Raw genomic sequence first — 24,738 nt, 5'->3', positions numbered from 1 at the left:
GCCTCAGAGAAGCAGGAATGTTGAGGGGCTGAGTGTGCATTGAAGTGAAAGATCCGTAGCAGCCGCATCTGGGTGTTCTCTCGGGAGGAGGAGGCAGATCTGAACCTGGTGCAAATGTGAACTCTGACTTCCCTGGTGGCTCAGCTTGTGAACCAGGCCCCTCTCCTCTGAGGCTCCCAGCCTCCTGTTGCGGGGATGGCAGACGTGGGGCTGCACAGGGCCCTGATGGGCCTTCTGCTTCCCTTCCTCCTGGGAGCTGCTTCGAAGTCATTGGGTGCTCCCAGGGTGGGTCTCCTTCCACTGAGGCCTCTTGTGCTCCCCAGGGCTCTGCTCCTCTCCACCCATGCCGTGTGGGACCAAGTGCTCATCCTGAAGCAGAGCAGGGACTCCCACAGTTTGACCTGAATCAGCAGGAGAAGACGTAGAAAATTAATGACATTGCTTATTCTCTTTTTCCTATAATTTGTAACTTCCTGTCTTACTAGTTGAGAGATGGGGAAAATATTATAAACTAGATTTTTATTTTTTAGAACAGTTGTAGATCTGCAGAGCAGTTGAGATGATGGTAGGGAGCGTCTGTGTACCTTGCACAAGCCTCCCTGTTAGTAACATCTTGGTTAGTAAGATGGTGCGTTTATTAATAGTTGTCGTGTCCGCTTGGCTCCACTCAGCTCTGGCAGTTCCTCAGACTTTGTTTTGGTGACTTTGATGGTTTCAAGAACTAGCAGTCAGGTATTGCATAGAATGCCAATTGTTAGAATTTGTTTGATGTTTCTCACGTGACTAGACTGGGGTTCTGGGTTTTAGGAAGGAAGAAAACAGAGGTAAAATGTTATTTTTAAAAAATATTTTTTTGGCTGTGCAGGCAGTTAGTTGCAGCACTCAGGATCTTTGATCTTTGTTGCTTTGTGTTCCGTGTGTATCCGTGGCTCCCTACATACTGCTGTTTGTGGTGCCTGTGCCTATGTTCAGTTAAACATGAGTTGGTGCTGGTTTCTCTGTTGCCCGTTATCCATGAGCATGGGGACCATCCCACCCTCCCCACCTGGCTTATCTGCAGACCACCCTCTGCCAGCGAGACACCCAGCTCCCCTGCCTGCCCTGCATTTAGGTGACAGATTCATTGCAGTCCACACACACCAGCGTCTGAGAGCTTAACCTGCCCTCCTTGGGAAACGCCTTTTTACACTAGCGTGCACTGCTTGTGTGCAGCTTCTCTGACCTTGATGTCCACTGATGTCTAAGGTTCCCAAGGCCGTCACCTTGGGAACGTGGGGAATATCTGCAGCTGCACACGCCAGGCAGCAGAAGCTCTGAGATCACAGCCAACACTGGCTCATCCTCACGATGAACTGGCTTTCTGACGGCTGCCCCAAACTCTGCACATCGCACATCACACCTGAAGACAAAAGGCCTCTTTTTTTTTTTCTTTTTAAATCATCCTCTATAGAGAGGAACCTGATCTGGGATGAGGAGTCTGAGAGGACTAGGTACAGTTCCCCAGCGGAAAGTCATCAGGAGCCTGTGCACCCCCTGCAGGCCGATGTCACAGGAGGAGCAGGGCTGGACACTGACCACACACACTCATTGCGCACAGTGTGCCCTGGGAGCGCAAAGCGCCATCTGGGTTTCAACTCTGGGAGGGCCCTCTGTTGTTAGAGAACTCACTCATTTTGCTGGTTTCCGCAGTCGGGCCAGCTTGGCACAGGTGAGTTTAAGAGGAGGGCTTGGAAGGATAGCGCTGATTCGGGCTTGACCATCTATTCTGTGGCTTGGGCGGAGCTCAGGTTCCTCAGTTCTTTGTGCTTCTCATAGTTCAGGCCAGACCCTTGGTGTGCTCCAAAAATAGATGTTTCTCTTCACAAATCTGTCAGGTCTTTCACATTAGCGCTTTCCTTTCTAGACTTGTATTCATCTATACCTGTTTAAGAAAAATTAGAATCAACAAGTAACACACACCGCAGCCAAAACTACAAGAGATCTAAGAATATTTTGGAGAAAAGATATGTGATACTGTCAGGGAGAAATTTTAAAATCGTTGTTAGAGGAATGCATATATATTATCTGGAGAGAGAGAGATCAAATTCCACAAATAAATATGTAAAGTCAGTGTAATTTCAATTAAAATCCCTTGTGAAGTTGGGCAAAATCACTTTTATTTGTGTGGAAAAGCAAAGGACCAACCTTTACAAATCCTTTGTAGATTTTGTTCTTAGAATCCAGACTATGGCTAAAAAGACATGGGAAAGTTAAATAACTTGGCATATAAATGTAGAGAGTGAGTAGGTCACCCAGGCTAGGCTAGAATTTATATCCTAGGTGAAGGATTAAAATGTAAGGTATTTTTGGTCGAATATTTTTCATGCTAAACAGAAATGAGCTATGAAGCCAAGAAAGGACAGCGGCAAACTTAAAAGCTCATGACTGAGTGAAAGAAGGCAGTCAGGAGAGGCTGATGTGATGGTGTGCTGTTGTAAGAATCACCGTGTAACATCGTGGAAATGACAGAGCCGTGGCGACAGTAAAGAGACGGTGGTTGTCAGGGCCTGGGCGGGGGTGGGGGGAGGACAGTGAACCTGTGCTGCGTGGTGCTGCAGTGGTGGGCGCGTGTCATGATTTGTCCAGACAGCGTGGGATATGTACCCAGGAGTGAACCCCCTTGAAGCTCTGGACTCTGGGTGGTCAGTCATAGCAGACATGCCCTCTGGTGGGAATGCTGCCCTTGGGGAAGGCTGTGCATGTGAGGAGCAGTGGGTACGTGGGGAACCTCTGCACCTGCCCCTCCCGTTTTGTGGTGAACCTGAAACTGCTCTAAAAATGGAAGTCTGTTTTTCTTTTCTTTTTCTTTTTTTTTTTTCGGCCACACTGTATGGCATGTGGGAATTTAGATCCCTGACCAAGGATGGCATACATGTTCCCTGCAGTGAGAGCATGGGGACTTAACCTCTGGACCACTAGGGAAGTCCCCTGAAGACTATTTTTAAAAATTGGTATGTTTTGAAATCTTGATAGGAAGAACATTGTCTTTTCATTCAGGGGGTTTTAAAGATATTTTATTAAAACTGAAAAGTTACCTGTGGTGCTTTTGAGGACTGTATGTAGTCTTAAAGTAATTATATGGTTTGGGAGCTAAAATGTGTTTTAATCAGAATTTGATTTGCCAATTAACTTGTTTGGTTTATTAAAAAAGATGGCTTCCTATCAGACAATAATTGACCTTTTAAGTATTTCAACTCTTCTGTGATTAGAAACACAACTGCTAAACTTTAAAGAACTTTATATTTTTCAAGTGTTTAATAAGCAGAAACTCTTAAGAGAAGTACAGTTAGTGTTAACAGTCAACAAAAGCTGTTGTCGTGTACTGTTTTAGTTGTAGTACCCTCTGTATCAAACGGAGAGAAAGGGTTCAGGCCCAGAGCCACACTTCTACCATCACCACCACGACCATCACCAACGTCACCATCACCACCACCACCATCACTAACATCACCACCATCATCACCACCACCATCGACATCATCACCACCACCACCACTGCCATCATCACCACCATCATCGCCACTACCATCTCCACATCACCACTGCCATCATCACCATCACCACCACCACCATCACCACCACCACCACCACCACCGCCGCCATCATCACCACCACCACCGCCATCATCACCACCACCATCATCACCATTGAAATCATCACCACCACCGCCATCATCACCACCACCACCATCATCACCACCATCACCATCATCACCACCATCACCACCACCACCGCCATCATCATCACCACCACCGCCGCCATCACCACCACCACCACCACTGCCATCATCACCACCACCGCTGCCACCTTCATCACCACTGCCGTCACTACCACCTCCACCACCATCACCATTACCACCACTATCATCACTTCCACCATCAAAATAAAAGTGTGAAAGTGTTAGTTACTAAGTCGTGTCTGACTCTTCTTGACCCCGTGGACTATAGCCTGCCAGGCTCCTCTGTCCATGGGTTTCTCCAGGCAAGAATACTGGAGTGGGTTGCCATTCCTTTCTCCAGGGGATCTGCCTGACCCAGGAATCGAACCTGCATCTCCTACATTGCAGGCAGATTCTTTACCATCTGAGCCACTAGGCTTCCCTATCAAACATAAAAAAGACTTAAGATGAAGAGGTGGAGAGAAAATTCTTATGCTCTCTATACAGTTTTGACCATAGGAAGCTTTTTAACAAATTCAGGTTTTGAACTCTAGAAATTTTTTTTCTAATGTTTGGGTCTGCTGTGCTTGTTGATCGAGACAGACATCATGAAGCAACTTTTCTTGAGAATCTTATGCACCAGGCGTTTTTGTTGGATGTGAGGAGAGATCAGTAATCAAGTAGACATACAGTTTATATTCAATAGAGAAGAGACAGAGAAAGACAAAATGTAGGCAGGCTTCCGTCACCACCAGAGTGCTCGCTCAAGGAATGCCTCTCCTGGAAGCTGAAGTCTCAGTTGACTCAAGTGCCTTGCTAACTTGCTTGGTAAAGACCAGAGCAGAGAGCATGTTAGACTTTGTGGGTTGCTGGGGCAGAGCCCCTGGGTGGGAACAGGCTTTGCAAGTTTGTGTGTGGGCAGCAGAAAGACCGCTATGTACTGGGAACAGAGGGAGGCTGGATGCAGTGAGGGGAGAGTCTGCAAGCTGAGCTTGGAGAGAAAATAGAGGCCTGGTCACATTAGCCTGTTGTAGGACTGGAAAAGGTCAGTTTTCATTCGGATCCCAAAGAATGCTCAAAGTACCGCACAATTGCACTCATCTCACACTCTAATAAAGTAGTGCTCCAAATTCTCCAAGCCAGACTTCAGCAATACATGAACCATGAACTCCCAGATGTTCAAGCTGGTTTTAGAAAAGGCAGAGGAACCAGAGATCAAATTGCCAACATCTGCTGGATCATCGAAAAAGCAAGAGAGTTCCAGAAAAACATCTATTTCTGCCTTTTTGACTATGCCAAGGCCTTTGACTGTGTGGATCACAATAAACTGTGGAAAATTCTGAAAGAGATGGGAATACCAGACCACCTGACCTGCCTCTTAAGAAACCTGTATGCAGGTCAGGAAGCAACAGTTAGAACTGGACATGGAAACAACAGATTGATTCCAAATAGGAAAAGGAGTACGTCAAGGCTGTATATTGTCACTCTGCTTATTTAACTTACATGCAGAGTACATCATGAGAAACACTGGACTGGATGAAGCACAAGCTGTAATTAAGATTGCCAGGAGAAATATCAATAACCTCAGATACGCAGATGACACCACCCTTATGGCAGAAAGTGAAGAAGAACTAAAGAGCCTTTTGACGAAAGTGAAAGAGGAGAGTGAAGAAGTTGGCTTAAGGCTCAACATTCAGAAAATGAAGATCATGGCATCTGGTCCCATCACTTCATGGGAAATAGATGGAGAAACAGTGGAAACAGTGGCTGACTTTATTTTTCCGGGCTCCAAAATCACTGCAGATGGTGATTGCAGCCATGAAATTAAAAGATGCTTACTCCTTGGAAGGAAAGTTATGACTAACCTAGGCAGCATATTAAAAAGCAGAGACATTACTTTGCCAACAAAGGTCAGTCTACTCAAAGCTATGGTTTTTCCAGTGGTCATGTATGGATGTGAGAGTTGGGCTATAAAGAAAGCTGAGCACCAAAGAATTGATGCTTTTGAATTGTGGTGTTGGAGAACACTCTTGAGAGTCCCTTGGACTGCAAGGAGACCAAAGCAGTCAATCTAAAAGGAAAGTAGCCCTGAATATTTATTGGAAGGACTGATGCTGAAGCCGAAACTCCAACACTTTGGCCACCTGATGCGAAGAGCTGACTCATTCCCTGATTCGGGGAAAGATTGAGGGCAGGAGGAGAAGGGGACGACAGAGGATGAGATGGTTGGATGGCATCACCGACTCGATGGACATGGGTTTGGGTGACTCCAGGAGTTGGTGATGGACAGGGAGGCTTGGCATGCTGTGGTTCATGGGGTCACAAAGAGTTGGACATGACTGAGCGACTGAACTGAACTGAGTTTTGGTGAGAGTGTGTCCAGAAACAGACACCCCATCTGTCCTGTCCAAGCTCTGCAGGAGATGGAAGGCTTGGGCTTCTGCGGCATATAGGAGATGTTCAATGGATCCTTGAATGGGGTGGAGGCGGGGTGGGGTGGGGTGGGACATGTTCCCCATATATACGAGTAGGAGTACATAACAGATTTTTTTAAAGAGACACACTCAGATGATCTAGTCATTTTCCTGGGCAGCATCTGATATGCCCTTTCCATGACTGGCTCTTGCTGGATTTTAGTTTTAGTCGCGATGTACCATTTTCACAAGTGTGTTCTCGGACCACTGACTGGAGAATAAACTTTTGTCCTGGTTGCTTGAAGAAAATCATGTAAACTTAACACTGTCTGATATCATCTTGTTTATTTACTCCATGCATGCAGGCTTGTTAAGGACCGAGCTTGTTAAGACCTTTCTGTGCCGTAACTTTCTGCCTCAGGCCCAGGTGGTGCCAGGAACTTGGTAAATGCTCAGTCAAAGTTGAGCAAATGGATTTAAGAGTTTCAGGGTGTTGTCACTTTGAATCCAGATTTTGTCAGATCATCAATACAGTAAGCTCTCCAAATAACAGACATACTTGCAGATAAAGCTGAATCCTTATCTCGAACAACACAGGTCAAGAAGAGCCAGCAGTTGACATTTTTAAGCCTATAGATGTATTCTTTTTTCTTACTGCTAATTTCTGTAGGAATAAATAGACACTTGTTGAGGAGCCCCCCTCTGTCAGGAGGGTGGGGATGCAAGCATAAATTGTTTTCTTATTCATGTGCAAAACTCCAAAAATCTTTGCAGTCTGTGTGCATTAGCATTTGTGCTAATTATAAAAGTATTCTAAAAAGAAGAGCGATACTAAAAATATTAAGAAGTGTTAGACATAGCACTTTTAAAGCTGGAGCCGAGACTGTGAATAATTTAACTGAAAGTCTCACATTTTACAACCGAGGCACCAACTTGTGGAGCTGACAAGAAGCATGGTGTGGGCTGGGACCTACCCCATGGAACTCCTGTGCAGAAGCTCTTTGGTGTCCTGGAGATGCCAGGCCCACAGTGAAGTGAGTGAGCCAGCCAGGGAAGCCCACGCAGCCCTGGGGATGGGGACCAGCACCCCAGCAGCATCCAGGCTGCACTCCCTTGTAGACCATGGCCCAGCCCATAGCCACATGCACTAAATGAGGATTGCATCCATCTTTTTCTCATGAAAATGGCAATAGATTGGTTACAAGGCAAAATGAGGCCTGTTCTTGTGTCTGAGAGTTGTAGCTGTATCATTTGCTAAAACGTGTGATTGACTACGGGTTTCAGGTGGCACCAGTGGTAAAGACTCTGCCTGCTGATGCAGGAGACCCAGGAGATGCTGGTTCGATCCCTGGGTTGGAAAGATCCCCTGGAAGAGGGCACGACAACCCACTCCAGTATTCTTGCCTGGAGAATCCCATGGACAGAGGAGCCTGGTGGGCTACAGTCCATGGGGTCGCAGAGAGTCGGATATGACTGAAACAATGCAGCATGCACGCATGATTGACTATATACACTTCAGTACTTTTGCATAAAAATCTTACTATATGATATCAAAGTGCATTTTAAAAATATTTATTTTATTTGGCTGTGTTGGTAATTGTGGCACTCGAGATCTTTTTTTTTTTTTTTAAGTTGTGGCACGTGGAATCATGAGTTACAGCATGTGAACTCTTAGTTGTAGCCTGTGGAATCTAGTTCCCTGACCAGGGATTGAATCTGGGCCCTCTGCATTGGGAGCACAGAGTCTTAGCCACTGGACCACCAGGGAAGGCCCCAAAATATTTTTCAGGAAATGTTGGAGAATGCTCAGCCAGCCCTTTAGCTTATATTTTTATCACAATTATTATTCAGCATTCTATAGTATGGATAAAGGGAACATCCTCCTTGGATTTTATTATTTTAACTTTTTGCTTTTCTTTTTCATGTCTCTATTACAAGTTCTCAGTTCTTTTCACAATTAACTATTCAGAATTAATGACCTTTTAGTAGTACTCTGAAATGTCTTACCTGGCCCACCTTTTCCAAGAATTGTCAGAGAATGAGTAGGTAACATTTACTGTATGGGCACTGGGCTGGTGTTTTACATGTAATGATTTGTTTAATCCTCACAGGAACTGTATGAAATAGGTCAGTGGTTTTTAAAGCTTTCTTTTGTCTGCCGCCCACGCTAATGCATTTCGCATCATGATCCAGTAACAAACATTTTAATATTACAAACAAAAGTATCATAAATTAGTGTTAACACTGCCTTCTACTCTATTTTCATTCATACTTCTCTTTTAAAATACCAGTTTTGATCTGCTAAATAATTTATAACCCACTAGCAGGTTGCAGCTCTCACAAAACATACTGAGGTGTGGTCCCTTGCTGCTCCCGTTTTATGGATGAGAAAGCTGACAGGTTAAGTGAACCACCCAGGTGTCCCAGCCAGTGAGCCACAGAGCTGGGATTTGAAGGAGAGCCTGGGTCTTACTCCTCCTCTACTGAACAGAAGAATCAGGCAGCTGTAGGACTTCCAGAGGATTTCCCAGGGGGTCCAGTCGTAAAGAATCTGCCTGCTAATGCAGGAGATGAGACTTGGGTTTAATTCTTGGGACAGGAACATTGGAGGAGGGCACGGCAACCCACTCCAGTGTTCTTGCCTGGAGAATCCCATGGACAGAGGAGCCTGACAGGCTACAGTCCATGGGGTCACAGAATCAACACGACTGGGCACACAGCATGAGCATGACTTCTAGAAGAAGTGGTCCTCAGCTCATCCCATCCTGCTTTTGTGACAGGGTGGGGACAAGTATTTATAATGCAAGTGCTGCACCTCAATGGGGTCCTCCACCTGCCAAGAAGAAGCTGATGTGCTCAGCATTAAGACCAAGGACCCTGAGATTTGGAAATAGGGAACGAGGATCTTTTGGATCTTATAGGGGATTTTGAGAACATGGGGGTGGAGCAGACATGTCTAATTAGGATTTTTTTGATTAAGTAAGTATTCTGTTACTTTGAGGAAAAACTCTATCTCCCTTCAGAATTCTCAATAGAATTACCTACTCACTGATACTTGAAATGAGGGTTTGATTTTGGAGGTGTAAATCCAGCCTCAAGGCTGAAACCAGGCCACCCTCACCTGGCAGCACTTCAGTGCAGAAGTGCCACACGTTCAGCAAACCTTTGTTCATTGTCCATTGTGTCCCAGGCACATCCTGGATACAAGGGATCCACAGCTCTACCTTTGCTGTGCATGTTGACTGGATCAGAAGAAGAGCGTCTCATAGATGCTCACAGCACCTCTGCTATGGACAAGGAAGCCTAGATTGTTAGCTTCTCACCCTTGTGGCTGGGGGTTCCCTGGTCTTGCAGCCGTCAGCTCCATGCAGGGCCACCACACGCTGCATAGTGCCTGGCACATTGCAGATGCTTGCTGCGCAGCCAGGCAACCCTCGCAGGATTTCAGAACTCACGTTGGGGACGTATTTCCATCTGCCTGTAAAAGTAGAAATAAAAACATGATGGCTCATGTGGAGAAGCAGCCTTCCAGTGGTGTCCATGAGCATGGTATACTGTGCTTAGTGAAGTCAGTACCTGTGTCTGAAAATGTCGACTGGCTGCCTGTCACATTCTATTCCCTTCTCTGCCTGACCCAGGAACTTGGGGGAGGTAAAAGGAGAAAAAGTCTGCCTCCTCCACCATTGCAAACCCACAGAGCTCCGCCCAGCAGCCGAGATTTGAAAGAAGCCCTTTTGCCTGCCCTGAGGGGGACCAGTCAGAAGGTGTGTCACTCCTACTTAGGGAGGCACTGATACTACTTAACAGGAAGAAGCAGAGAGGCTCGAGGCAAATAAGTAGTCCAAGCGGGAAAAAAACATTTAGGACTGGTTGTTCCACTTTCACAAGACTTCCCAGGTGGCACTAGTGGTAAAGAATCCACCTGGCCAGTGCAGGAGATGGAAGAGACCTGGGTTCAAGCCCTGGATTGGGAAGATCCCCTGCAGGAGGAAATGGCAACCCACTCCAGTATTCTTGCTTAGAAAATTCCATGGGCAGAGGAGCCTGATGGACCCCAGTCCATGGGGTCATAAAGAGTTGGACAACTGAGCTCATGCGCACAGGCACATATTCCTCTTTCACAACGAGGCACTGGCAGTGGGCCCGGGGCTGGGGGCACAGGAGAGGCAATGCTGTGTGGAGGAACTACCTTTCTGCCTGGATTTCACCTCTGAATATAGAGTGAAGAAGCAGTCAAGAAAGGTTAATGTGTGTGAGTAAATGCTGTGCAGAGCACTGGTTACCCGGCAGCAACAGCAATAGTTCTGTGGAACACTGTATCAGAAACCTGCAGTTTGCACTCTGAGTGGATGAGTAATAATTGTTTGCATTTGTAAGTGAGGTCTGGTTATGGATGCAAGGCTCTGTCTGTGGTCCCTGTTCCTTTTGACTTGTTTCCTTTTATGGGATATTTTCTCGCAGTACAAAAGTCTCAGGGAGGCCGGTCTCCCCCTGCAGGGTGTGTCCTGTAGAACCTGAACAGTTAGGATCCTGGGCTTGTGCTTTCCGTGTAGGTTCACACAGGCTGCTTGAGTTCAACTCTCACTTTCCAATCTTCTCACAGCCTCCCTGAGCAGCCTTCTGATCACACCGTTCCCGTCTCCAAGCTCCTCCACCTCCTCGTCCAGCAGCTACCAGCGCCGCTGGCTTCGGAGCCAGACCACAAGCTTGGAAAACGGCATCATCCCCAGGAGGTAAGCTGGATCCCCCTTGGTGCAAGGGGCACCCAAGTGGGCAGCCGGGGGGTGCCCGCAGACACCGCGTTCACTTGCCGTCCCTGAGAAAATGTGGAAACTTTCCTCTCAGCTTCAGCTCAGCCTGGAAGTTTACAAGTTGAGGGTCCAGGAAAGACACTGGGAACATCTGGGTAGATCTGTGTTGATTTAAAGTGAGTACATTCTCTGTACTGGCTCCCCTCCGGGAGTAGCTTGTGTAAGTGAGAAGGCTGAAATAAATCTTGGCTTATGGTGACACAGTATGGTCTTTGAAAATGTATGAACCCAAGAATGGTGACATACTCTTTTTTTTTTTTTTGGTAAAACTTAAATTCTTTAACAGTCATGAGTTTGATTATGAATAGAGTTGATACCAAGATATCCTTTGCCTTTATTTCATTTGGTTTCAGATCTAAAGTTTAGTTACATTGCAAAATGCACATTTTTGACTTGTGATGATGTTACATCAATAGCTTCCAATCTCTTCTTCGTACAACCCACAACTTAAAAGGGAATGAAGATGGTTGTTCCTATAAAATCCAGACGACGGTTGACTTAGTAAGTTGAGTTGTGAGTAGCATGTATAGGGTCTGTGAAGGAGTGAAGAGTCAGCTGCACAACTGCATTTCAGAAGTTCATGAAGACACACAGGTAAATAATGGTATAAAGAAAATAAATGTTTAGAGAGGGTAGGATGTTTGGAGCTTGGGAGAGAGAGACAGCATTCTTGAGGTCTTGGGGCTTGGGGAACCTTCATGGAAGTGGTCCTGAAAAGAACAGGCTGAGATATGGGGGGCTGAGACATGTAGAGGGCGTCAGGCTGCCGGCACCCTCTTCTCCCAAAATTAACATCACGTGTTAATGTTTCTTTTTTAAAAATTATGCTCCAGGCATTTTGAGAACAACCTATAAAATGAGTGTAAGGCTTTTCCATTAAAAGTATTTTACTTTCAGGACTTTCCTGGTGGTTCAGCCATTAAGACTGCTCACTCCCAGTGCAACGGGCCTGGGTTCAATCCCTGGTCAGGGAACTAGATCCCACATGCTGCAACTAAGTCTCTGCACAGCCAAATAAATAAATATAAATAAATATATTAAAAATATTTTACTTTCAAAATATAATAGGAATAATAGTGATCCGTGACTATTAACATAAACTTACAAATTGCAAAAAAAAATGTTTTGATGCAGTAATTTTATGTATAATCAGTAGTAATACTTCATACGATATCTTGACTCATAAGATTTTTCTGGCTCACTTTTCTGCAGGTTCATTTGTTTAGGTCATCAGAATTTGTATGTCAGTTGGCATAATTGAAAGCAGTGTTAGCTGCTCCTTTCAAATGCAAGACGGCAGATAATTTTTGATAATTTTTCTGTTTTGGGAAAGCTCATTTTGTTTATTGTAACAGTTACTGAAGCTGTATGGATTATAACAACATTGAGATAAATTTTTAATAAACTTTAAAAATATAAATTTTAGTACTTCTAGATCAGATTATTCTTATGGAGAAGTTTTGCTAAAGATTTTATTCTTCACACATATCCATTTTGTATGTCTGAATTCAATTTTAAATGTAAATTTATACAAGATTATTTTAATGTTTCCTCTGCCAATTCCTGCAACTTATGGAGGTCTTACAAGAAATGAGAAGCGTCTTTGTGCATTGCATATAATTCAGAATGCCTGTTTATGCATTCTATACTATGTTGTCAATTATATGGAAAATTAATTTTAAAATGGGCTTCCTTATTAATAATTTCATCATCTCAAGCTTCATCTAGAAAGTATTGGGTATTTTCTATGCAGTGCAACAATCTCTACACTTGATTTCTATTTCTGTGCTTGTGAGTATTTGCTTGGCAATGTTGCTGCAGTTTTCAAAATGAGAGATTACAAACTCTTCGAAGAACTCTAGTAAATCCCTGATGTATTAATACTTTACTGCATTGTCCACTGTAGGCCCTTCTTTTTGATAATTTACAGCCCTGGGGCTCAAGACAAAAGAGCTGAGTATTTTTGCAGATCCCACAAGGGTGGGCTCTGATGATAGACAAACAAGCTGCCTCCACCGTGTCTCACCCAAGCCCTTTCCCTCTCCCACAGCCGTGACCTCTGCTGCCACCACCAATCTGGGCCCAGGTCCCAGCCGTGCCACCTTGGGACCTCGTGGCACCTGGTCGTGTGGGTATGTGCCTGAGCCCAGGCTGACTGCCCAGCGTCCAAGTTCCCCGTGTGCTCAGCTGCCTGGCATCTGTGTGCATGCCCGTGTGCGTGCGTCATCACCCCATCAGACTTCACTTAGAGAGCACGAGTTAAAGGTGACCCAGTTAGGGATCAAGATCGTACCCACTGAATATTACCTCAGGCTTCTTCTGAGAGCAGCCCTGCGAGGCGGCACAGCCTGGGCTGACCCTGGGCTTGTCCTGTCTGACGCCCAGGACGGAAGAGCTGCAGGGACTCAGCATCCATCACTGCCTGTGAAGATCCTTCAGCTACAGGGGTGTCGCCCCTCTCCCTTGTGGCAGCACCCTTGTGGGAGTGGGGATTACTCTCTGACGCTGGACCAGAGAACAGTGGGTACCAGAGGAGTGATTGCTTCTGCTCTGAGGGAAAAGTCACAGCAAAGACTTCATTCCAGAGAGAGTTCAGGGTGGCCAGGGAGGATCTTCACAGTCCACAGGGTTGGTTGCTTGTGGACACCCATACCTGGGGCCCTGCCATCCCACTTGGGGGGAGCTTTGGTGACTGGAGACAGGGTGGGCGGAGTCAGGGGGCAGTTTACCAGCTGATGCGAGAGGGGTCGGGGAGAGAGGCTGCAGAGATTTCCCTGCTTAGTGGGGCTGTTGAAACCCTGAAGAAGCAGCTGTAATGTCCCAGAAAGGCTGCTGACTTGAATTATAAAACGAGTAACCAGAGTTGCTGATGAGATGTTCTTTGACCTACAGAAATGATGATTTCATATATTCCATGTAATCCACAGATTCAGTGTAAGTTCAGAGTGACATAAGCAGTTAGACTAAGTAGTCCTGAGATCAGCTACGGGTCACTGAGATGTACTTAAATAGTAGAGTTTTGGCTTCCTTTAAGATCTTGAAGTATTCATAATGTATGTAAATGCTGTTCATAAGTGTCAACAAAGTTCTGTTTGGTTTTTTTAATAAGAAGAACAATTCAGTGTGTAGCTTGGTCTTCCCTTGACTTGAAGGCCTGTCAGCTGTGTGATTGCTCCCAGCCCCTCCCCTTAGTGCTCCAGCTGGGTGATCCCAGCAGACAGATCAGACGTGGGGCCAGAGCCCTGGGCATTCCCAATGTCCAAGCAGTGAGCCAGGGCCAGCAGACAGAAGCCCTTGGCTCTGATTGCAGCGTGGTCATTGAAAAGCTTTCTGTTCTGAAGCAAGTCAGTCACTCTGCCTCAGTTTCCATGTTTGCAGAATGGACTGTGTGTCTCACCTAGTGCCCTGACAGTAAAGCTATGGTAAAGTATTTGTGGGCATAGTTAAATGTTGAAAAACACTTTGAAGCATGCTATCATGTAGATTGATCTTAAAAGCATATTTACAGTAATACTCTGCCATAAAAAGGAAGGAATGTGAGTCAGTTGTAGTGAGGTGGATGAACCAAGAGCCTGTTATACAGAGCGAAGCAAGTCAGAAAGAGAAAAACAAATACCATAAATATCGTATATTAATGCGTACATATGGAATCTAGAAAAATAGTACTGATGAACCTATTTACAGGGAAGAAATGGAGATGCAGACGCAGAGAACAGACTTGTGAGCATAGCAGGGGAAGGAACAGGTAGGACAAATTGAGAAAGTAGTGTGTGTAAAATAGCTAGTGGAAAGCTGCTGTGTAACATAACACAAGGAGCTTAGCCTTGCGCTCTGTGATTACCTAAAGGGCTGGGATGAGAAAGGGAGGGGGTCTCAAGAGGGAGGGGATATTTATATAATTATGACTGATTCGAGTCATCGTATGGCAGAAACCAACACAACACTGTAAAGCAATTTTCCTCCAATTAAAAAAAAAATGATCCCAGGCTTAAAAAAAGTATATTTATAAATACCACATGGCCTGATTTATTCCAGTTTGCATGGCCAATCCAAGACTACTACAGAATGAATTAAACTCAGCTGCTTTAGAGTTCAGGGGAGCAAGTGAGAGCCAACACGCTGTTAGAGCTGCGGGTGATTCTCAGAAATTCAGCAGGTGGCACCGTCTACTGTGCTGACTGGAGTTGGTTACTGTTTTCAGGGTGGAGCTGGAGCTGACTCAGACATCTGAAGAGAGCTCGATGGCCACTGCAGTTTGATTATTAGAGACCACATTGAGCAAGACATGCAGACTGGTATTTTTACTTTTGCGAAAGGAAGTAGGAGATGACAAAGAAGAAAGGGTTTCAAGAAAGGATTGGTGTAACATAAGCTCAAAATTTCCTCTACAGAATACAAATAAACTGGTGCAGAGAATCAAAGTTATAGGACAGGTACTGTGGAAAAGGAGAGGGTGCATTGTATGAAATTAAGTAAAATTGTTAAGAGTGCCTCGACAGTTTCTTTCTGCCAAGCAAATAATTAGGATCTAGGGGTTTCTCAGAGAAAGCAGTTGCTGGTTTATTTTAATGCCTTGCATTTACAAGAGCACTGGGAGACCGTGTCCTTCCCCTGGTGTGTCTGTCAGTGAAGTCTTTTACTGATTTATCAGCCACACCAATGACATGGTCATCTGAGGTTTGAACACGATGCCTGTCTCCTTTCCTTTTTTAATCTCATTTTAAAAGAGATAGCTTTCTTGACCATAAAACTTCTGATGTGTGTATGTTTTTAAAATGTGGATATGTTCGAAATCTCCTATGAGTAGAGCACTAAATAACAAGTTAAAGACCGGGAATGAGGCTGGTTGCCTTGAGTTCTGCCAGCAGACGTTGTAGGGTGTAGTTTGTAGTAAAGGACATGGAGGAGGCAGCATCCTCCTGTGCTTAGCAACAGACAAAGCTGAACAGTAGGGTCAATGAGAAAGATTTACTGCAAACCTACCTTGTGCCATGCTAGGCACTTTAATTTGCAGTGTGATGTCACTTGCTTCGGGACTTCCTAAAGGTGGCGCTAGTGGTAAAGAACCCGCCTCCTGGTGCAGGAGACATAGATCCGGGTTCTATCCCTGGGTCAGGAAGATCCCCTGGAGCAGGGCATGGCTACCCCCTCCAGTATTCTCACCTGGAGAACCCCATGGACAGAGGAGCCTGGTGGACTGCAGTCCATAGGGTCACAAAGAGTTGTACATAACTGAAGCGACTTAGCATGAATGCACATCCTTTGCTTTGGTGTCTTTATAGAAAAAAACAAGATAATTAAAATCTTTCACTCTTGCAGTTAGCAGCTACATGGTCATATACTGGTTTTTCAGAATAAAGGAGAGACCTGGATTGGCGGTATTTGTGAGGTTCACCCCTTACAACAAATTGAATACGTATTCAGTTTGTTGGCTTCGTGCTTCTCTCATCCTAGAAGCAGAGTCTTGGCACAGAACGTTAAGTTGGTCCAGGTGCTGACTATAGTAGAAGAGAGGCGGGTCTTTCTTCTTGGGGGTTTCCCGGAGAGTGTTCAAGGTCGCGTGTCTTAGTCTCAGCATTTATAGGAGTAACTTCATCTAATAGTTTTAGTAACCTTGGGAAGGCAAACCTTGGCTACTAGTTAATGTCCAAACGTGATGTCCTGGTCACACAGTGGACCACACAGGACCTTCCCTTTCAGAGATTCTTGTCTACCAGTATCTATTAGCCAAAACTGAGGGCCTGTGTTTTGAGCCAACAGATGTTTCACACCCCTTCTGAAATACCGCCAGTCTGATATAACACAGTGCGAGGGAAAAGAACTAAGAGTCTAATAAGAGGGCACTTAAAATTATTTTCAGTTCTCACTGAAGTTTCTTTTCATGTTAGGATAACACGGAGTATCAAGTGGAGGTTTTCATTTTCACAGCAGAATCTGCCAGAGGATGACGACTTAGCAGAGGATGTGGTCTGAGTGAGGACCACATGCCCTGATAGGCTGTCAGGGTGCCACCCTGGCTTCATGGCTCATTTTCACTGTGGTCCACTGATGCAGAACGACTCCGCAAACCCCTTCTCCTTCCAGGTCAATGGATGAGACGTTCAGCCTGGCCGAAGAAACCTGCAGTTCCAACCCAGCCATAGTCCGAAGGAAGAAGATTGCCATAAGCATCATCTTTTCACTGTGCGAGAAGGAAGAGGCACAGAGGAATTTCCAGGACTTCTTTTTTTCTCATTTCCCCCTGTTTGAATCTCACATGAACAGGCTGAAGAGTGCCATTGAAAAGGTACTGAAAGTACAGTGCGTGGCCCCACGGGGCTGTAAGGGCTGCGGGCTCTCTCTCCCGGATCGCTTTCCCCGGGGCGCGTGGGTTGGTGGCCGCAGTGGTAGGCAGATCCATAGGCGCACTGATGCCAGTCAGCAGGGGCTCACTGCTTTGGGAAAGGGAATTACTGCCTCCCATGTGGGCTGTAACCTTGTCTCATGAATAAAGCCTGGTAGATGATTGTGAAGGAATGTCGTCTCAGCATAAAGTGGCTTCTTTTCTCTCCACCGAAGGCCATGATTTCCTGCAGGAAGATAGCAGAGTCGAGTCTCCGTGTCCAGTTCTATGTCAGCCGTCTGATGGAAGCTCTGGGGGAGTTCAGGTAAGCTGGCAACGTTTGGCGAACCCAGCAAGGGACATTGTGGAGCAGCAGCCTTGAACCTCCACATGCGTGGAGACCACGACTCAGAAGTCAGAGTTGGGGGTGAATTCCAACCTGGGGGCTGGCAGTTACTGGTTATTTTAGCAGCTCCTTCCTTGGAAGCTAAGGCCCAAAGGAGCAAAAAGTTTAAGTCACCAGCACCAAGTTATCCTCATGACTGCCTGAGGGACAGTCTTTGATCTGATTGTCTTTACCAGTATGAATGGAGAAAACTCATGCTCATATGTCTCACATCATCTCACAAAAGCCTCAGAGTAAGCACTCTTAGCCCATTTTACAAATGCGGAAACTTGAAGTCCAGATGTTCATCCAGAGCGAAAGTGGGGAGAGTGTGTGTATCAGGGACATGACACCCCAGTTTGTCAGGACCGTCCTGCGCACCCCCGGTGTCCTCCTCATGAGGGTCCTCCTCAGGACATAAATCACATGATCACCCTAGTGTGTCTTTGCTGTGAGTTCCTAATTGGCGACCTTTGTATCCTAGAGACCAGTTTTCTAGAGGTCTTGCCCCTCGTGTCAGGCAGAAAGGTGGTCTGTTCTGGGGGCAGGTGGGATTTACGGTCACCAGGCTGAGCAGGGTTGTTGCAGCACTCCTTAGGGCCGGCTTCTTGGGTGGGGAGTGGAAGCCCCCTCTGAAGCAGTCACGAGCTAATGAATGAATCTAACTGTTCCTCTCTAGCTGCAGAACAAAAATGTTTACAATTCTTAGAACGTTAGAAGGTTTTTGTGATGATTAAGGTAAAGGCTGGTAAACTCAGATGCTGCTTGAAGCAAAGTCTCCATCCAGTCTTGCCGAGCCCTGAGTTATGTGTAAAGTACTCTTGTAACAAATGACTCATTATCTGGGGTTGCTCAGATCAAGTCAGATATTTAAGGAATATGTGCAGCTGTGTGTTTCGATGGCAGTGTGGTGACTGGTGAACCTCCTGCAGTGCAGATGCCCTGGGGCTGCTGTGGCAGACTCCAGGCTGGCTTGTGCTGGAGCGTCTGCACACTTGTTTAACGAAAGGTCCAGCTCTTAAAGCACAGGATCAGAGGCCTCGCTGTGGATGGATGGGTCTTGTTCTTACTTCAGCAAACCTCTGCTCAGAAACGGTGACAGTATGGTGTGTTAGTGCTTGAAGGCCTTGGTTTCAGTAGGTGAACCCCAGGTCCGTGTGGCTGTAACTTGTCCCTCCTGCCTGCTCAAAGATGCTCTGCTTTGTGCCAAAGCAGGATCCTGTGTGTCCCAGCTCCTTGATGCACATGGCCCCAAACTGAGGTCAGAATATGCCTCATGTATATTCACTGGGGAGAGGGGATGTGTCCAAGCCTCAGAGGCAGAAAGGTGGTCTGCTCTTGGGGACAGGTGGGATTCATGGTCAACAGGCTGAGCAGGGCTGTTGCAGTTTCTCAGTGGGGAATGGAAGCCTAGGCTAAGTCGGTGTGCTCGCTGGAAGGACCCCTGTGAGCCACAGGGGCTGGAGCAGAGCCTGCGGCACCAGGTGTCCTCATCAGAGTGTGCGTCTGCTGCAAGGAACCTAGCTCCGCTACACCTCGGTTTCTGTCCTAAGAATTTGATTCTGTTAGTCCATGTAAGAATCTAGTAAATAATATAGTGAAGAAGAGACATTTATGTAGCTTTTTCATCTGAGTGAATAAAGTGCCTTGGTTCAGAGAAGTGCTGACGAGAAATTGGGAGAGTTGAGTTGCCTCTGGTCACATTTTCAGTCTAGCATATTTGATCTTTCTTCCTTATTTTTTTCTCCTGTAAAAATTGCCCTAGATTCTGACACAAGGCATCGTAAAGGATATTTTACATCAGTATTTAGTATACATTTCCTGAAAAAGGGGTCTCTGATGCAGCTGCTCAGCTTTTCTGTTGTGCAAATGTACCGAAAGATAATAGGGAAATGATGAGCATGGCCGTGTGCCAATAAAGCTTTATTGATAATAAAGGTCAGATTTGACCTATACATTGTGTCCTAGTTTACCAACCCCTGTTTCATATTATTTTATTTTTAGTTTTCTTTTTAAAACATTTTATTATTGGAGTATAATTGCCTTACAAAGTTGTGTCAGTTCCTGCTGTACAACAGCGTGGTTCAGCCACTAGTATACATATATGTCCCCTCCTTGAGCTCCCCTCCCACACCCCCAGTCCCACCCCTCTAGGTCATCACAGAGCCCCGAGCTGAGCTACCTGTGCTATACAGCAGCTTCCCACTAGCTGTCTGTGTTATATACGGTAGTGAATATATGTCAGTGCTACTTTCCCAGTTCACCCCCAGTCTCCTGCCCTGCAACCCACCCCTGTATTACATTCTGCTTTGAATGCCTTAGGGGCTCCATAGATCCAGATGACTGTTTTCTTCTGGGTTCCTTTATGCAAAGGTCATCCACCACAACACCTGTGACAGTTCCCTGCTCCCTTTCTCTTCCATAGAGGGACGATCTGGAGCCTGTACTCCGTGCCCAGGATTGCTGAGCCCGTATGGCTGGCCATGATGTCCAGCACTTTGGAGAGGACCCAGCTGTGCCAGCGCTTCCTCAAGGAGTTTACACTCCTGATAGAGCAGATCAACAAGAACCAGTAAGGGCGGCCCACTGGGGCCTTGCATGGCAGTTCCTCACCTGTGTACATGCTGTGGGTGACTGCCTCTTCCTGCATTGACTCGCTTGGTTATATTTTCTCCCATTTCTCCAAGGTTTTTTGCTGCCCTGCTGACTGCAGTCCTAACCTACCACCTGGCCTGGGTACCCACCGTCATGCCTGTTGACCACCCGCCCATCAAAGCCTTTTCCGAGAAACGCACCTCTCAGCTGGTCAACATGCTCGCCAAGACACACCCGTACAATCCTCTTTGGGCACAGCTGGGTCAGTAGCTGATGTGACCATTCAGAGGCCGTGTGGGATGGAACTGCAGAAACAGCAACGTTTTCGGTGGATATTAGCCATCCAACCCAGCGATTCCCAGGTGTCACTGGGCTGGCAGGGAACAGGAGACTGGCCCACAGATTCTACCTGTAAAGCAGGACCCTCACACCACCAGAGCCTCATTCTGGTCTTTAAAGCCGTGCAGGCCCGCTGGGTCCTCCCACATGGCAGCCACAGCTCCTCCTCTGGTGGGCTTCCTTAATGTTGGCACCACTGACACTTGAACCAGAAAATTTTTTGTTGGTTGTGGGGAAGAGGGGCTGTCCGTGCCTGGTCAGATTTTTTTTTTTTTTTTGGTAATATTTATTTGGCTGTACCAGATCTTAGATGTAGCGTTGGAATCTAGTTCCCTAACCAGAGATGGAACCCAGGCCCCCTGCATTGGGAGCACGGAGTTTTAGCCACTGGACCACCAGAGAAATCCCTGGTCGGATGTTTAGCAGCATCACTGGCCTCTCTTCACCAGCTGCCAGTGAAAACCCCTCTTCCAAAGTTGTGATGATGAAAAATGTCACCAGACATTGCTGAGTGTCCTGTAGGGGGCAGGACACCTCCTGGTTGAGGCCCACTGCCCTAAAGAGGGTGGACTGGATAGGAGGAAAGTCAGAGAAAAAAGAGAGTAAGCACACGCTATGATTCCGTTACCTTTTAAGTTTGAGCCGAGGGCAGAGACCTTGTCTTTCTGTCCACCGCCCCCTGGGCTACTTCCTCCGAGCTTCGCGCTCAGGCCTAGCGCAAGGACCTGGCGTGCCATGTGGCGGCTGGAGGGGCATGGGCTTGTGAGAACAGGGCTCAGGGTGTGGGAGGGGGTGCCAGAGCCTCTCACCAGCAGAGCCTGCAGTGACCAGTCAGGCTTGCATACTCGCTCTGTCCCAGGACCCCGTCCGTCGGCTGGACCCAGGGCTGGGATGACAGGCAGCTCATTCTTTGGACACCTGCTGCCTGTAGAGGAGGCAGGTTGTATTGAGAACGTCCTGAGCACTCCTTTGGTGGGATGGGCAGAGGCCAGCCCACAGAGAGAGAGAGTGCACAGTGTGGAGGGTGAGGGCCAGGGCCAGACGGCTGGACTAAAACCCTGCCTCCTGGGCAAGCGGCCTAACCTCTGTGCCTCTGCTTCTCCGTCTGTGCTATGGGATGTGATGACTCATGGCTGCTGTGGGAACTCCACTGCTTATCTGTAAGTGGCCTTGTCCATTCTGCTGCTGCAGCTGTTAATATGGCAGGGGCCATGGGAGATAGAGGAGTGAGTAGAGGGGCCTTTCAAGGAAGACACACTTGTTTAGTCGCTAAGTCATGTCTGACTCTTTGTGACCCCATGGACTACACACCAGGCTTCCCTTGTCCTTCACTATCTCCTGGAGTTTGCTCAGATTCACGTCAATTGAATCGGTGGTGATTGGATGGCATCACCGATTCAACCATCTCATCCTCTGTCATCCCCTTCTCTTGCCCTCAATCTTTCTCAGCATCAGGGTCTTTTCCAGTGAGCTGGCTCTTTGCATCAGGTGGCCAAAGTATTGGAGCTTCAGCTTCAGCATCAGTCCTTCCAGTGAACAGTCAGTGTTGATTTCCTTTAGGATGGACTGCTTTGATCTCCAAAGGACTCTCAAGAGTCTTCTCTAGCACCACAGCTCAAAAGCATCAATTCTTCTGTGCACAATTAGAAGGGCAGCATTTTCCAGAAAAGAACTGCAGACTGGGGACAGGCACAGCAGCCTTGGGAAAGAGCATATTCTAGTAGTAATGAAATGAGAGCTGTCACTGGGAGCCACACTCTATTTCCGGTGCTTTCTGCACATACTAATTAATTAGAGTCTCATTCTCACCCTGTTGCTGCATCCTCACTCTATTACAGATAATGAAGCTGTCTTTCTCTGTGCCCTGGGTCACAAAGTGTGTGAGGAGGAAGGAGGGTGCATTTCCCATGTTAGCAGGATCCTAGGTGCAGATGAGTTAACTGAAGGATATACGGGTGTCCTGAAGGGGAAGGAGCCGGGAGCCCAACTCCTTTTGGGTCGTTGGGTTCTTCCCAGGGAGGACCAGGCACTGCCGTTCTGGTTATGGACAACAGGCTTGAAGAAGGACTTATTCAGAGGTGACAGAAGGGGGCCAAATGTTTAGAAAACATGGTGTTTCTTGGTGCCCAGTCACCCATTTTAAAGGAGCATGAATTGAGTGGTGTACATTTAACTAGATAAATATATTTATACTTAGCTGTGCTTTCCATGTGAAGTTTAAATAATTGAGATCAGTTCCCTGTGTTCAGTATAACAAGGTAGAGTCCCTTCCTCTGGGCCCAAAATCCTCTTTCAAAGAGTATATGTTCTTGGAAGTACCCCCTCAGCACCCCAACAATCCAGCAGGGCCTGCTGTGGACAGACTGAGGATGGGGTGCAGCCTGAGGTACAGTCACAGGGGAGAGCTTTATGAAGCCAAGGGTTAAGTGATGGTTGAGTTTCCAGTATGACAGAACATCGAGGACGGCACTATTTTGACAGGGAGACACTTATTTCCAAAGATTGTTATTATTATTTTTATTAAACATTCACCAAGTCACAGCAAACAGGAAAATATAAATGGCCAGGAATATGCCTGGTGCTAATGTACTTGTTAGGAGAAGGCAATGGCATCCCACTCCAGTACTCTTGCCTGGAACATCCCATGGAAGGAGGAGCCTGGTAATCACGGTTCTTCAGTCACAGAGAAGGTCCGTCTTGAATGATTTCAAAGCCCGTTTAAGAGTTTGCCAGGACAGGCCCTACTGCCACCTAGCTCCGCCCGTGTTCCTGCTCATCTTGATGAACACTGGGGCCAAGTTAACACTGGTGTCATGTGAATCCCTGACGTGGCCGTGACACTCCGCAGCCACAGCAGACGTGATCACGGGAAGCAACGGTAATATGCTCTTAGTCAAGAAAGCTTTCTCAAACGAAAGTGCTTGTCCAGAGTGCAGCTGCAGTTCTGAGTTATTTTCAGTTCATGCATGCTTTCTCAGCTGCAACAGCTTCCGAGGTAAAGTTCTACTAGCTTGTAACCTAGTCCTTTTATAGAGACGATCGTGTGGTTACACTTCTGTCTTGCCCATTACCTGTTCTCAGAGTCTTCTTCTGGGAATCCTCTCAAGAGGAGAGGACCCACTTCTGATGGGTCCTATCACTTTCTCCTCAGTCTTAACCTTAGCTGTATGATTAATCTTATCTAAGAATTGTCTCCCCCCTCTCCCTCTAGATGGAGTCCAGATTCCTGAGTTCTTACCTGTAACTGTCACCACGTATCTCCTCTCCTTTACTTAGTGTCGTTCCACATTTTGATTTATTCCAGCATTCTGCTTATTCCCAAAGTGGTTTCTGACTCAGGGTTGCTCCTGCAGAGATGTAAGGGAGGTAGATCTACGTGAAACACTCAGCGCTGTGCCTGCAGTCAGGAAGTGTTGGCTTTTTGTTGTAATTGTCAATATTATCAAAGTACCAGCTATACACCTTATGAAGGGTAGTACTCAGGTTTTATGAAATGCAGTAATTTTAATGGTCAGGCACTGGACAGACACCTGTGATGAGAAGCCTGTGCTGCTGGTTCTCAAAGGTTTGCCTTTCTTCTACCTTTAGCCAGTTTTTAATCAGCATGTCAGGATATAACTTATAGCACATTTTTCTCCAGTAGAATTTCCAGATGACCTAAGAGAAAAAAATCAGATTCATTATTCATGACCAAGTGATTTTTTCTTGTTAATCAAATTGATTCCACTTGATGCTCCTGTGTATTGAGCAAACCATTTCATTATTTTGAATTGATTCACTGCACTTCTGCTCAGAGATCCCAGAATTTGGATGTATCCCCAAGACTTACTGTCCTCGGATTCTTCTAAAAAAGATCTCATCATTCTATTTTCCAAAATAAATGATTTGGTTTGGTCACAAATAAGAGCTCTGGCTTTAGCCGTCCTTGGAGAGAAGGGAGCCAGCTGGCCCACTGACCTGCATGGTGAGACCCAGCCTGCAAACGGGGGACTGTGTGCATGGTACTGCATGCAGCCCTGAACGCAGTATACACACTGGTGCTGTACACACCCATGCTGCACCCAGCATACACCAGCACTGCACCCAGCACACTCCCATGCTGCCCCTTGCACACACCTGCACTGAACCCAGTATACACACTGGTGCTGTACACACCCATGCTGCACCCAACATAC

At 46.5% G+C, this 24,738-nt stretch overlaps 1 protein-coding gene and 1 non-coding gene across 5 annotated transcripts in view; one reads left to right on the top strand and one right to left on the bottom strand.

Moving 5' to 3' along the window:
* Positions 1–24,738, top strand: part of FNIP2 (folliculin interacting protein 2) — a 123,063-nt gene that overhangs the window by 72,928 nt on the left and 25,397 nt on the right. For all 4 annotated transcript variants that reach the window (XM_040251605.1, XM_040251603.1, XM_040251602.1 and 1 more), the window contains 5 exons: positions 10,715–10,844; positions 17,007–17,208; positions 17,481–17,569; positions 20,055–20,201; positions 20,317–20,486. In XM_040251605.1, the coding sequence (XP_040107539.1) occupies positions 10,715–10,844; positions 17,007–17,208; positions 17,481–17,569; positions 20,055–20,201; positions 20,317–20,486 (738 nt within the window). The remainder of the gene's footprint in view (positions 1–10,714; positions 10,845–17,006; positions 17,209–17,480; positions 17,570–20,054; positions 20,202–20,316; positions 20,487–24,738) is intronic.
* Positions 7,807–7,879, bottom strand: TRNAG-CCC. Its single transcript has one exon. It is a non-coding gene; the product is annotated as a tRNA-Gly (tRNA).

Source organism: Oryx dammah, unplaced genomic scaffold, assembly GCF_014754425.2.
Source record: "Oryx dammah isolate SB20612 unplaced genomic scaffold, SCBI_Odam_1.1 HiC_scaffold_12, whole genome shotgun sequence".
Lineage (NCBI taxonomy): Eukaryota > Metazoa > Chordata > Mammalia > Artiodactyla > Bovidae > Oryx > Oryx dammah.
The sequence above is the reverse complement of the archived record's forward strand: the minus strand, read 5'-3'. Positions and strand labels throughout refer to the sequence as shown.